The sequence below is a fragment of the Mustela nigripes genome, chromosome 15, assembly GCF_022355385.1.
Source record: "Mustela nigripes isolate SB6536 chromosome 15, MUSNIG.SB6536, whole genome shotgun sequence".
In the NCBI taxonomy this organism is placed as follows: Eukaryota; Metazoa; Chordata; class Mammalia; order Carnivora; family Mustelidae; genus Mustela; species Mustela nigripes.
This window is the reverse complement of record NC_081571.1, coordinates 39,051,223-39,066,555: the sequence shown is the minus strand read 5'-3', so window position 1 is coordinate 39,066,555 and position 15,333 is coordinate 39,051,223. Positions and strand designations below refer to the sequence as shown.

The 15,333-nt window shown below is 36.9% G+C and overlaps 1 protein-coding gene across 1 annotated transcript in view; it reads left to right on the top strand.

The window, feature by feature from the left end:
* DIAPH3 (diaphanous related formin 3) overlaps positions 1-15,333 on the top strand; it is a 498,555-nt gene that overhangs the window by 161,894 nt on the left and 321,328 nt on the right. Inside the window, exons 10-12 of the mRNA XM_059377539.1 lie at positions 10,508-10,614; positions 10,901-11,019; positions 11,847-11,963. Coding sequence (XP_059233522.1) covers positions 10,508-10,614; positions 10,901-11,019; positions 11,847-11,963 — 343 coding nt within the window. The remainder of the gene's footprint in view (positions 1-10,507; positions 10,615-10,900; positions 11,020-11,846; positions 11,964-15,333) is intronic.

Below are 15,333 nucleotides of genomic sequence, written 5' to 3'. Positions count from 1 at the left end.
AGTAGATTGTCTTTCCTGGGATTGCTGGTTGTTCTCTCTTTCCTTTAAAAAAATTAAGCAACTCTTCTTTTTGAGTGCTTCCGAATTTTCTGTAAGTAGAGTATATTTTAGAGCTAACTAGTTATCAATTTTCCTATTAAGCTCTAAGTGCCCATTTTACCATTACCTTTTAATTTATATTTATTGAAATGTACTAGTCTGGCTGATATTAGCAAGTGACCAAATTAAAAATAAAACTTGTTTATTGTTGAATAGAAGAGAACCCTATTGTTTGCTTTTAAATTGGAGGAAATGGAAGATAGTAAAATTGAAAAAATTCTCATTGTTCTTTTATGTATAACAAAGTACTATATAACAAAGTACTTTTTCAAGGAGGATTGTTAGATTTTTTTTTGAGTCTGATAATAATAATAATGAAGATAATGTGACTGCCCATGTTACTAGTAGAATTGAACATCTTTCATTCCTCCTACTCATATGGTATAGTAAGACAGTTAAAAAAAAAAAAAGTGAGTGTCACAAATAACCTAAAATTATTTTCAGGACTTAGGGAGTCTTCCTTCTCAGGAAAGAAAGTCTAATATAAATATCAGACTTAAATATATACTACTCTTCTCAAGTATATGAGAGAAGGGCTTTCAGAGTCAAACAGCATAATCCACTATGGGTAATTGAAGCAGGAAATGTACTTACTGGATACCTTAACAGAATTTTTGGCAGACCTAGGGAACTCCATGTGGATGATACTAGCCAGAAGTAATGTAGAAGTGCCAGACCACATCCGGGAATGTTCTAAGGGAAACTCCATGCCCAGCATTCTACGCTGGTTAACATGTGGCACACTAGGACACATTGCTGTGTTTCTGCCACAGCAGCAAACCTTGCCTCATGCGGCTCAGACAGTCACTCCTCATTTTGGCTCAGTCTTCCTTACTAAAAGAGGGTCCGAAGAAGTACGGGTAAGCCAGTCTCTAGTTTCAACCACATGTTGAATTTATCTGTTATTTTCATTTCTTTCCTTTTATTTTTCTTTTCTATGTGTGTCTTTTCTCTTCTCTTTGTAAAGCCATCCTTTGCTAGAGTATCATGAGGTAGATTCTAAAGAGTTTGCCTAAACCCTTGATGTTGGTCATGGAACTGTTTGAGTTGTGGTAGATTTTTGTCAGGAAAGGAATCAGAGTGGGAATCCTAGAGTTCTTTGGGTGGATGTTTGCTTTTCTGTGCATTTGTTCTCAGGCCTGTGGTGATGGCATGCTATGATTTCCTATGGTGTCTTCCTCTCAGTCCTTTTGGACCCATGGGGGGAAGTATTGAGAACATGATTTTTACGTCACTTGTTAGTCTGTCGTCGTTTTACGGGTGCTGTGAGAAGACATGAATCCCCGGGTCAGCAACAAAGGACTTCATCACCCATAGCAACAGTAGTGTTTTCTATCAGCCTCAGTTTCCATTTGCAGCAGGTTGTGCTTCAGGAGAGAAACCCTGAGGATAGGAAATTCAAGTCTTACATCACGGGCAGTACTTATTCTGATGGTGCAGAATATTTAATTATTTAATTAAGGCTGTTGGTCAGCCAGTCTCCAAGCAGCAGGTTGAGGCTAACCTGCAGTATGGACCCCAGCCAGGCCTTCCAGGTCCCAGATGGAATCAGCCGAACAAATCCCACAGACCATCAGGGTCTAACTTAGAACAACAGAATCTTAATTTTTTCTATTGATCTTTCCAGTTTGGCTGAGGTAGTCAGGTACAGAATGATGTATTAGTGATTGCACAGACTTCCCCTGGTTCAGCAAGAAGGAAATCCAGGACAATTCTTTTATCCATAACAACCCTAGTGAGTGAGCTGAAGCCGGGTGTTTTCCAGGGCCAGGGCAGTATCAATGGTAGTTTCAACTAAAATCAGGGACAGATATCTTACCTCCTTTTCTAATTGGGCAACTCCCATCATGGAGATAAATGCCTGCAGGGTACACATATATAGTTAATTTTTTTCTGCAGGACCAATGGCAGCCTTAGTTTGGAGAGCCTTCATGGCTGTCTGAGGACTGAGCACTTGTGTTTGCTTAGATGCTTGTACATCTCTTAGAATCAGCTCTGAGGTGAAGGGCAACATTTTTAGAGAGACAAGCAAGTTAACACCTGGCTGCTTCATAGCATATATAGTCTTGAAGGTCTACATGGTACTTCTGGAAGGAAAGTATTGTTTGTAGTTATTGGGGTCCTCCAATGACCTTTATCGAACAGGCAGCTATTGGGTAATAGTGCTTTCACTGTGGCCTCCTACTGGCTGATAAACTGTAGGATGCTCAGTTCAGGATTTGGAGCATGTGAAGACTTGGTGGAGAGGCCAAGTTGTACTATAGGGGAGAAACTCTTGAGTTTAGAAAACCTTAATCTTTTTTAGTGGGTTGTAATTGTACCTGCCTTTTGCTCCAAAGAGATATTATCTTTATTATTCTGGACATGAAGCATGCCTACCTATTTGCTATTCAAATATCCTCGAAAAGAACAGTCAGAAGATGGCCCACCAGTGCCTCTACTTGCAATGCACCCAGAAATGTAAGAGACTCAGGGTGATTTGTCCAGTGGTGGGGAACAGACCACGAAACCTTCTCCTGTCAGCTTCTTGACTTTGCCTTCAGTCTGATCCTCTTGGTGTTTTTTTTTTTTTTTTCCTATAGATTCATTGCACCTTGATATAGGCTGAATAGAATGAAATCTTCATTTATTTTCGTTCATGTGATACTACGGAGTATTTTCCCTACCTTAATTACTGACTAAAGGGACAAGGGTGGTAGGTGATATCCTAGGACTCAGGGGACAGGGATGATTGGTATGTCTTTCTAGGATTCTCACAGTAGATACTGCTCTATCCTGGAAGGTATTTTTTAAAGAGACAAAAGGCAGAAATATAATCTAAGTCTTTGGTATCTCTAGAACTGTTATTAGAGGAAAGTCAAATTTCAAACACTTTCAGACACCTGGCATACACGTAGTCTTAACAAATATCTCATGGTTACATATTAAAGTGCATAAGGTATTCACATTTAGAGAACAGGAAGAAAAAGTGAAAGTGTCCTGTTGAATATGAAGTTGCATTTATAATACTTATGAATCATACAACTTGAAAACGATATTCTTGCTGAAACTTGCTTTGTAGAACAAGATATTCTTGCTGAAACTTGCTTTGTAGAACAAGGCTATGTTAATCTGGGTCTTCTGAAAAGCAAGAGATTTAGTATGCATGGCACTGGGGGAAGGCTTTCTAGAGGGCCTGGAGAGGGCTGGGGGAGGTGGGGAGATGTTCAGCTCCCTGCAGACCTGATGGCAGGTGGAGGAGAGAAGGAAGGAGGGGTGAGGGAAGTGTCTTGGGCTGATGTGCACTTCCAGAAGAACTTGGCAGGCTTGTTTTGTCCTCAAGCCAAAGCCCCTTTGGCTTCCCATTTTATTATTCTTGCTGTGTGTTCAGACATTGGCTGGGAAAGGCCCATGGGGACTGTGGCCTCAGCTCACCTGTTGTGATGGATTTCACAGGGTAGCAGCTGGGGCTGGGCTGTTGGTCATTTATACTCTCTGTAGCCAGAGATTGAGAATTGCATTCCTGTGGCTGCCGCAAAGACAGTTTCTTAAAAACAAAACCGAAACAAAACAAAACTTCTTCAATTTCTGTATTTCATTGAGTTCAATAACAAATAGATATTTGTAAAATTGATTGGGTCACATTTCCTTATGTCTTGGTAAGTAGGAACAATTACCTTTAAGGGAATATAGTCACTGTACTCTGAAATTTGTTACTGGGTAATGATTGAGAAATATGACATTGAAACAAATTATAGGTTATAGTGACTTTTTAGATATAGTCAAGTTTATGCTTCTCTTTCTTTTTGTTTCCTGTACCCCTTCAATGCTCAAAATATCCCCAGGTTTAATTTTGCTTGAGACCAAACAGAGGTCTTACTATAATGAATAGTCATATCTTAATTTATTATTTCTTTTTGTTTCAAATATCTCCACTTCCCCCTGCCCTGCCAAATTACTAACCAAAGTTATTTTCAGTTTCAAGTAACTTATCCTCACATGTAATGAAGAACCAAATAAAGAACAAAGATGTTAGCAAGATTTTATATTTAGGACCAGTGTTGGGGCATCCTAGAAGGATGCAGAGATCAGTTTGTTTTAATCCCTCTCTGTTTTGACTACTTTTACTGAGGTTTACATCAGTAGGATTAATATATCAATATAAATCCAAATACTATATGCATTGAAATGGACTGGTAAATAATATGCCATTAAACTAAGACGTTAGAGAAACACAGTGGAATAATAGTCTAATGTGAACTCACGCTGTCCTAGGGAGCACACATCTAAGCATAAATTCGTGGTGGAAATTTTTGTCTAGAACATACAGTCAATTTTCTGAGCTGACATAATAAATTTCTTCACTTATGCTACAGTAGATCACCAGAAAGATAAACTTACCTCATGCTTCAAAGGTAACTGCATAGAGTTTCATAATTAAGCAGTCAATTAGTTAATTGTTCAGCGACTGCTGTGCATTGAGTTATACAAGAGCTATACAGGAAGTATGTCCTGCCTGGGCCACCTGTACAGATCAGTCGCTTAAGCGTCTGCCTTTGGCTTAGGTCATGATCCAGGGCCTTGGGATCTAACCCCACACATCCCAGTCGCTGCTCAGCGGGGAGCCTCCTTCTCTCTCTCCCTCTGCCCCTCCCCCTACTGTGTTTTTTCTCTCTCTCTCAAATAAATAAATAAATAAGTAAATAAATAAAATTTTTAAGAAAAGTATACCCCTGCCCTTAAGAAGCTTATACTTGGGAATCTAAGGCTAGCTTATGTTTCGTAAGTAAAATGCAGTAGGAGTTCTAGCAAAATGCATGGGAGGACACAGAAGAAATGAATGCTGTCGCAGTGGGGAGTGTTTGAATAAATATTTAAAAATCTGTTTGTTTTCCCAATATTCCCATTCATATAAATTATAGCTTTTTGAATTCTGCGCTTTATTTTCTGTGTTTGTATGGAAATTATGCAGTTACCTCACGCTCTGATTTGTTCTCTTACTGTGTCGATCATTTGCAGAATACTCAATTGGAAATCTAAATAAAATTAAAAAGAACTTTACATCTGCTGATCTACTTTACTGTTTCTGTGTTTGTCTGCTTAATGTAGGCTGGTTAGTTTTTATTCTGAATTAACGCGTGTGCTTTTTAAATTCTTTGGAGTTTCTTTGCACTAGCGGCAAACTGTTTCTCTGTAAGCCTCATTTACTCATTTTAACTTGATAAATATGGAATTTGATTGTACAAAGAGAAACAGATGATTTCTGCTGTGGGGTAGGGAAGATGAATAGCAGACTATGTTGTATCTTCCAGGCCCAGATAATAATTATTCGCGGATTCTGATAGAATTTTTATGTATGTACTTGACTGGTACTTGTTTACAGTGTGAATTTAGGTTATAAAGCTGATACATTTTCAGCATCGTATAGTCATCCTTTTATTTGTAAAAACACCTACTTGTGTTCAGGATGAACATGTTGACCAAAGTGTGAGCTTTCTAAAGAATAGTCTTGCATTGGCTGTCAGATACCTTCTCTGTTCCTTCAGCACAGTCGCTGAGAAAGCATTTGCTCTGGTGGCCTTCGAACAAATTGGATGAGCTCTATGTTTGAGCCTCCAGGCATCACACGTGTTACGGTACCTTGCATTTTGTGCTTCACTTTCATCTGAAAGGGTCAAAGGTTTTTGCGTCAAAGTTTAAAAATGCATAAAGTATTTATTTTTTCTCATCTTTGCATTGAGCATGGTGTCAGGGGTAAGTAAAATTGTGTACTGGAGGAAATTTAGGTGATGGGTATTCACAGATGAAGAAACCTGACTGTTTTCAAGGGCAGAAAGCTACTTTGCTGATGAAGTGTCGGAGATAGTGGCATGTTCCTTTCTTTGTCTTGCTCATTAACCTCTTTCTAGGTCTAATGATTTTTCTTTGATCATTTGCCTTGTTCCTGAGATTGCCTTTGACCAGATCTATTCCTCATATTGACTATCTTTGAGATTTCTGTTTACGGTTTATTTACTTTGCCCCCTGTTGTGTGTCTGTGCCTTCTAGTTTACTGCATTGCTGACATTTGTTCCACTATTTGTAATTACACTCTGGCTGCTCATTTTCCTTGGCTTGGTCTGTGGGCTTGGCGGGTCCTAGTCCTTGCAGTGCACCTTCTGTTTGCTGCTGCTCTTGAGGGAACCTTCAACTCTCCTAAGCCCTAGATGGACACTGGTGCGCCTGAGCACATGTGTGCACCACGCTCGCACGCAAGCACGCACACACCCTTCCAGCTACAAATTATGCTAAAGACGCTTTTTCTCACGTGAGGTTCCTTCTTGGTAACTGAGACAAGAATAACAAAATGAGCTTGCAGTATCTGCTTTCCAAATCATTAGAACTGAGTCCATGATTTAACACCTAAAGAGAAGTGTCATATATGCTGAGACTAAAGGTTAACAAGCAGCATTCCAAAAGTATAAAGATGAGTTTGGAGGAAGGAGACTATTTTAGTGCCGATCATCTTGGTTGCATATGGTACATATGAGAAGGCAGGTGTTTTCCTACTTGGAACAACAACTCTGTCTCTTTATAAGAAACTGTTCTTGTCAAGTCACCAATTGGCCTAATGCAGTGGTAATTTATTAGTCATCTTAGCTGACCTATTAGAGCCTCTGACTCAGTTAATCATTCTCTCTGTTGAGACCGTTTCCTCCCCTAAGTCCTGGGCACCCAAGTTTCCTTTTTCTTCTACCTCACTGATGCCTTTTAACTTTATTTCCCCAGCCTTTAAAACAAAGCCTGCAACTGAAGTGTCCCATCAGCTCCTGTACCTCTTTTCTCTCTGCTACTACTAGGTGGTTCCACCTAAGACCGTGAGTTCCACATAAGACCGTGCAGTTGTTGTGGTCATGTTTTTCTTGAACTTGGGTCCCCTATAGCCAGTTTCCTTCTCCACTTTTTTCAGGGCTGCTCACTAAAGATATTTCTAACTTAACATCTCTAAAACACAGCTCCCCTGATCTGTCTTCCCAAGCTTCTTTCTCCCATCTCAATGAATGCTTTATTTTCCACTCTGATCAGTGATAATCCCATCCTTCCAATTGACCAGGCCAAAAACCTTGGAGTCAGTCTTAACTCTTCATCTCTGAGAGTGATTTCTGTCTTTTTCCATAGCTGTATCCCTAGCACTTAGAAGTGCTTAGTGGGCACCAATAAAATAGGCTTGGAGGGAATGAAATGGTTGAGCAGGTACCCAGGGAACTCTGTATTTTGATGTTCAAACATAGACACTTTAAATTAGGATGTTTCCAGGAGGGCAGAAGCTCTTAGTTTTCTCACCCTCATCTATTCCACAGGGAAGTACATTTTGTGATGCTGTTGAAACAATATTTTAAATGCAAATTAATAAAGATTATAAAGGCTACATTTTTGAAACCTCAAGCAGCATGGGAATTGTTTGTGATGAATATCACAGTGCCATTATTTTCTTGAGCTTCTGTTTAATATCTCCAGCAGACACAGTCTAGGTACCCACTAACTAGTTTTTTTTTTTTTTAAATGAATGAATGAGTCCTAATGTACATCTATTTTTTATTTTTTTTTTAGAAGAAATTGTGGTTGGGTCAGAGGGAGAGGGAAGAGAGAATCTTAAGCAGGCTCCATGCTCAGCAAGGAGCTGGTTATGGGGTTCTATCTAATGATCATGAGATCGTGACCTGAGCCAAAATCAGAGTCAGACCTTTAACCAACTGAACCACACAGGACCCCTCCTAATATACATTTCAATCTCAGAATTTTAAAAGCAGAATTTATCCTATTCTCTAAAACCTCTTTCTCTCCTTACATTTTATAGCTCTGTTAGTGGTATTACCTCCTATTTAGTTGAAGAACAGAAGTGAGGAGGCTCTTCTGAATGCTTCTGAGTCAACCCCATGTCCACCCAGCCATCAAATTCTATCAGTTTCTCTCACATTTTTAATGTTCAAGCTCTTGTCATTGTTCACTCAAGTTGCTTCTACAACAGCTTCTTAACTTACACTGCTCCCTCCACTATTCCCTCTCCTTTACATAGAATGCCTTGTGGTTTCCCGTTTCCAGCTGCGCCTAAATTTTCTGACTTGGCACATGCAGCTGTGCCTCACCTGGCCTGTCTTCTTGTCCTGCCTCACTTCTTGTGACTCCTTGCACTGCTCTCTCCCTTCTCGTCCTCACAAACTGCTCAGGAAATCAGAATTCCTTGTAGTTCAATGGAAGGTCCCATGTCCTCTAACAGGTTTATTCTTTAGCTGTTTTGAACATCTCACCTCAGTCCTTCTTTATCCCTAAGGGCCTATGCTTTTACCCAGCTGTCCGTGTCTTCAGTTTCTCCACATTCCTGCTGTATATGGACCATCTCTCTTCTACATGGTATATTTCTACCATTGTATCTATCTTCATGAGGGTAGGCAGATATATCTCATTTACCTGCATAGTTCCTGCTGTGTGTAGTAACTGATTTCAATGACATAGATGCTATATTGGCACCTGCTTCTGCTAGTATGCTGTTTATATGAAATTCTAAGATCAAATGAGTCTATGTATCTCAGTATACATGCTAAAAACCTAGAAGGAACTCTTTGATCTTTATCTTGATAATAGAATTACTTTTCTGTAAGGAAACACTACATTTTGCTGAATGCTTGCATATGTTCATAGACATATATTGACATGGCATTGATTAAAGAGTGGTTATAAGTCATAATAATGGCAGATTACCATTAGAATTGGAAGGGATTTTAGAAAATTAACTTCATTATTTCAGCTTAAATCAATTTTCTGTTTTTCCTTTTATAGGAAATTGCCATTTAGGGTGTTTCCTAGAAATACTTTGGTTTATCCTTTTCCCTTCTTTCTCTTCAATTTCAGGCTGCTATTGTTCTGCATGTATTTCCTTTACATTTAAGTCCCATTTCCTGCTAATTTTTTATGCTGCTTATTTTTGCTGCTTTGAGTTGTCTATAATTCACATCTTTTCCAGAAACCTTGTGAATAATACTAATTTAATTGCTCTGAATGTAGAGAAACATTATTTAAATATCCTTTGAGATCTTTTAAAACTATATACTACTACTGAAAAACTATTTTTGTGGTTACCAGGTAATGATTGGCATGGAGGTAGAAAGAAAGCGTCTTAAACTTTGTGATGTGAGCCAGTTATAGCTGAACGAATGTGTAGTGGAAAGGTCACCTTCATTTTAAGTTTATTCTTTTTTTATTTTAAATGTCTCCCTTTCCCCTATTTATCTTCTGGCATATTTCCTTCCTCCAGTTTAAATAGTCTTAAGTTTTGACAGTAGAGGCGTGCTGGTCAGATTTTAGTATTTAGACATCAAATACAATAATTACGATATATTTCAACCAGCAGGACCTAAGACCCCTGTTGGTGTCTTAATCCAAAAAAAGCATTTTAAATTCATATAAACCTTGCCTTAAGGGATGGAGAAAGGACAATTTAGGGAACAGCATGAGGTTAAACATATTGATCAGTAAGCCAGTCATTCTTGTTAGACTCGGGTAGAATGCAGACTTAGAAAATAACATCATCATCATTAACAAAGAATACTTTGCTTTTCTTAGAGATGATCACTTCTGCCTCCGATCTCTTTTCCTTTGATTATATGGATTTCAGACAATGAAAGATAAATTTCAGCCAGGCGCTTAAAAAAAAAAAAAAATCCACTTTGAAATTTGGAGTGTTAAATAACTGGAAAATACAGTGATTTTTGCACTTTCATCATTGAAGGTGTATACCAAAGAATTTAATTAGTTATGTAATTTCTTTATACCTTCGGAATAAACATGACATATATTATTTTTGAATTTTTGCCAAAGTGTTTGAACCATTGCCTGGTTAATTCTAATTAATTGTGCCATGATCGTGAGATAGGGTTTTGTTATAACAACCCCACTAACCAGATTCAGGACAATTACTGACCTTCAGGTGTTGGAAATTTTGGGTTTTTCTTGATGAATGGCAAGTTACCATTGTATTTTAGGTAAGTATTTTATATCCAGTAGAGATACATAATTTTTCAACTAGGGTGTTCAGCTTTGTGTTGTATGTGCATGGAATGATATTTTTGGACAAGAACTTAACTTTCGGGTAGACTGAATTTTTTATGGAATGGTACCAGTGCCTAATGTTTCTCTCTCTTAATCCACAAGAACTCCCAAACAAATGTAAAATTAAACAAACAAACAAACAAAAACTTCACTGAAAGGATATTTCTTACTTAATTTGTAATTGACTAAAATAATTTACATATAGATTATTGTTTTAATAGGTTCTCCCCCAAAGGAAGATACTTCATTCTTGGAACAAAACCTTGATATTTCAGTTCTATGACTCTTTTCTTTAATGTTGGAATCTGAGCCTTCGTCTCACTGTGCAATCTATTGTAGGTAGCGTGTATGCAGCTCATCAATGCCCTTGTTACTTCTCCTGATGATTTGGACTTCAGGCTTCACATCAGAAATGAATTTATGCGTTGTGGATTGAAAGACATCTTGCCAGTAAGTGCCCTGCAGTCTCCTTATTAATATTTAAATTAGAGGAGTACTTGAATAGGGGGAAATTTAGATAAATTACCTTCAAGAATAATTTATCTGTGGGGGAAAAAAGGCTCGAGTATAAAAATTTGTGAAATATAGATAAGATGTGAGTATTATTTAACACTTTAAGTGTTTGAATGCTATAAATCCAGCCAAATGGTTGGCTTGTTGTTTGTGTTTTTCATTAACTTTTTTTGCATTATTAAAAAGAAAACCGTTGATTGCCATTTCTATTTAATATCTCCAGAATTTAAAATGTATGAGGAATGATGGCCTGGATATCCAACTTAAAGTGTTTGATGAGCATAAGGAAGAAGATTTGCTTGAGTTCTCTCATCGCCTCGATGATATTAGAGCTGAACTTGAATATCCTTTTGTTCTGAAATTAGTGAAATATGAAAAATTCTTGCTAACCCCCAAATAACCAGTCTTCACTCCCCGAAATATTAAAGTTCTGAAGCCGTTTCGACATAAACAGTATAAAGTCAAACCTTTATGAATCAGACTGATTTTTATATAAACTTTTCTAATTAGTTTAATTTGTGTATTTCTGAGTACATGCATATGTAAATCAATGTTACAACCTACAGATGGATTTTGTTAGGCCTTGTGTGTGTGTGTGTGTGTGTGTGTACACACACTACCTGTTTTTTCTTTTCATGTTTGGCAGCTCCTCTCCTTTAGTGCTTTCCAGCATTAGGAGAAGGGTGTCGTTAGCTTGCTTGTTGGCTCCTGCCCTACACCTTGGGGGAACACTCACATGGCCTCTGTTAACTCTGTGTGCTTTTCCAGAAATCCACCAGGTTCCTGTCCTCTGCTGGGGCTACTTCATGGTGGATAATGCCTGGCACCAGCACTATTGGTAAAAAAAAATTTAATGTGGTATTTACAACCAGTTGCCTCTTACTCTTGTCTCCAGCAACGTCTTGGCTTGAGAGAGGCAAATGGTTGGAGTTTGATGGTGGAGGAGAAGCCAGGGAGTGTCAGGTCAAGTTGTCATTTGCAAACTTGTTTTCCTCTACTTTGAAACCTAGAGACCTGTGTTTTATTTGATGTTAAGTATACATGATGCCCACTTTAGACTAAGGCACATAATAGTCTTTAGAAGCTTTACAGAGTAGATTCTGTGCTATGTTATTAGAGTTGTTTGGTGTAAAGGATGAATAAATTCGTGTATTCCTTAATCAGTTTACTGAAGCATATGATATTTACAACATGGTATGGAACTCAGTTAAGGAAACTAGAGCGGAAGGATATTTCATTTCTATTCTTCAGCATCTTTTGCTGATTCGAAATGATTATTTTATAAGGTAAGAGGAATTATTTTGTAAGGTAAGAAGAAGCTATGTTCTAATGTTTTCTTTCACTAACGAAATTCTATTGATTGTGAAAATCTCCTGATGTTTGGTTTGGGCAAGCAAATAATTTTCAGATACTTATTTATGCCGTAATACTGACTTATGGGTGTATATTTAGACAGGTCACGGTAAAATGATATTACTGTTATGTTTTAAGCTTCAGTAGATTCTTGGTAATAAGTTTTCATCTGAATAAAAATACGCACTAGCAACAAATTACTAATTTATCATGTGATGGATACTATTTTCTATTTAGTGTTTAGGTGGTAGGAGTGATATTGATAAGTTTCTTTATATAAGTTACATGAAGGGTACTAAACATTGCTTTTATTAGTGTTTAAGTAACTAGCAAGTGTCTTGATAATACAGTTGTATCTAATGTTGCTAATGTCTCAGAGAAGCTAGACAAATGACATTTCAAGTTTGATTATATCCTAGCCATCTTCTTTTTTTTTTTTTTTTGTACCCCTGGGGATAAAAATATATGTTTATAAAAAATAAAAAATTAATAAAAATATCCTAGCCATCTTGAGCTTAACAGATTGTTTATCTCATCTGTATGTTGTCTATCTGTAGCTGTGTGAAGATATTAGCACCTAAGTTGCTTGGTTGTTATGAAGATGGAATATAGTAGCCTGGGTAAATCTCCTAGCCAAATATCTGCCACATGTTGTATCCTGAATAAATGCTCTCTATATCCTCTTGTCACCTTGTTACTAGTAGTTTTATGAGGGAAGCCAAGATCCTTGAATTTAATTTTTTTTTTTTTTGTCGCCTTTAATTTAGCTTTCCTGAAATTTCATTCTCAAGTCCTTTGGGCAATAAGTATTTTCTTACTCTAATTTCATGTAGAAGAATTTGCTAGACATGTCTCATTGACGCCGTGTCCTCTGGGTGATGTCAGAGGGTATAATTCTGGCTTTTTATATAACTGAAAAGTAAATAGAGTAAGAGTCAAAAAAAGAAAAAAAGGTAAAACTTTAGGTTCTTTGGGATAAGTATAGATCATTAATCTTATCTTCTTTTGTAAATACTAATGTAAAATATTAATATATGGATCAAAATATTAATGAAAATACTAATAATTTGATTAAAAATATCGATACATGGATTAAACAATATTTTTAAATATCAGAGGTACCTTGCTGGTTAATTATACTACTATTTTTCCCCTAATATTCTTAAAAATAAAATTGAAACTTCCATTTACTCTAAAGTACCCCATCCTTTTCTTGATTCCCGTATGATTGGTTCGGTCAACCTCCAATTGTTCACTGCTGTTTGAGTTTTCAAGAATTAAAGAATATTATTTACTTTCAAAGTTTTCCATGTCTTAGTGCTGCTAGCGGGGTTATATCTTATTTTTGATCCTTTCATTTTAACCTAATCCCTTAATCTGTGCTTCAAGAGCATAGGCGGTTGTGTCTACCTTTAAAACAGATTGAAAAGTGCAACTCTCCTAGGACCTGCTCAGGCAATTCTATCACTTCAGTAGAATTAAGAGTCTCAGAAAATTATTAAACCATAGTATCCCCAGAGCAACATTAGTGAGGTATAGAATGTTAGTTATTTTGGTCATTTTTCAAGTATCATATTTTTAATTTGATACTTAACCATGCTTCATTCTTCCTTGACTCTTTAAGCCCCAGGACCTTGGTCTTTGTTCCAGATACGGTCCCTGTGAAGGCATCGCTCTTCCTATGCCTGCTCTACTCAACACAGTTCCGTCCATTTTTTTTGCCCATATTCTCAAATTCTCATAGGTATTTGTTATTGTTATTCTAATAGAGAATATATTTTTATTATAAGGTTGAGTCAGATTAGGGTCACTTAAGTTTTCATATATTCATTTAAAAATTATTTAACTTTTTATTTACAGTGAAATTTTCATTTAGTGCTGAGCAGGTCTATGGATCTTGCTCTTTCGGTTTTAGCTTCATTTTTTTGGTTTTCCCACTCTTAGAAGAACCTGGCTTATACCTTTTAGAAATCCTTGATTATTGGAACATTTTTTTGTTTACTGAACATTCTAAACACATATTGATATTTTTTAAAAGTTTTTATAAATGACATTATTTTAGAATGCAAGTTATTCCCATTTAAAAGAATTAGTGGATTGGGAAATTAGAAATTTTGCTCACCTTCTCATTTGGAACATTTGTTCCTCTTGGAACAAGAGGACATTTTACTGAAATGGAACTCGATTGGAGACTGTACATGAAAGGTAGCTCCTGACCCCAAGAAAAAGGAAATGCGGAAAGATAATTGGAGGGTGGAGTAGAAGATCAAATCCGCTTTTGTAACAAATACTCAATGGCTTACATGTGCAAAACATTCTGCTAGTGGAATGTGCATGGGAGATAATTTGATATTTGGTAAAAATACTAAAGAGAAAGTGAAGATGATTTTAAAATTCCTACAACAAAAATGATGTATCAGTGAAGTAATGGCAGTTTATGTTCATCCCTTAATTAGGTTATTCACATATTCCTCTGACATAGTCACTAACTCACCTATATTGCTCATGGAGATTATTTTCTAGATTTATTTGTCTGGAATCCAGAAGTACATTATTTTATTTTGTTTTGTTAGTGTTGCCTTTAAAGAGGTTTTGCATGAAATTTCAGCTGCTTTGTAAATGAGTTTATCATCGGGAGCTGTGGAGTGAGAAAACATACTGAAATTATGATTTAAAAAAAAAAGAAAGGCCACAAAATTGCCTATGTTAATTTAAAACCCATTCATATTAAAACAACACTAGGATAGGAATGCCTGGGTGGCTGAGTCAATTGAGCATCTGACTTTAGCTCGGGACATGATCTCAGTCAGAGTCCTGGGATTGAGCCCCCTCTGAGTCAGGCTCCCTGTCCAGCAGGGAGTCTGCTTCTCCTTCTAACTCTGCCCCTTCTCCTCTTTCTCTAGACCTCTCTCTCTCTCTCCTTCTCTCAAATCAATAAATAAAATCTTAAAAAAGCCAACACTAGGATAGCATTGAATAAGAGGAAAAAGGAATAAAATGTTTTCATCTCATCTCAGTTTTCAAATGTGATGTATAAGTGTGTGCAGTTTTTGCAGTTTAACTGAAAATATGGTTGGTTATTATGGCAACACATTAGGGAATGGGAGATTACTTTTTTAAGAAAAGTTTAGAATATTGAGGAAAGGATTAGTAATATTATCTTGCTTTGATATGTACCCACGAAGAGTGTCTTAAAACAGTTTTAGTTTATGACAGTCCATGACCATTTGTCATCTTTGCTAATGCTGTGAATTTTATTCGGCATTATGGGTCATTTATTAGATGTGAAATAAGTAGGTGAAG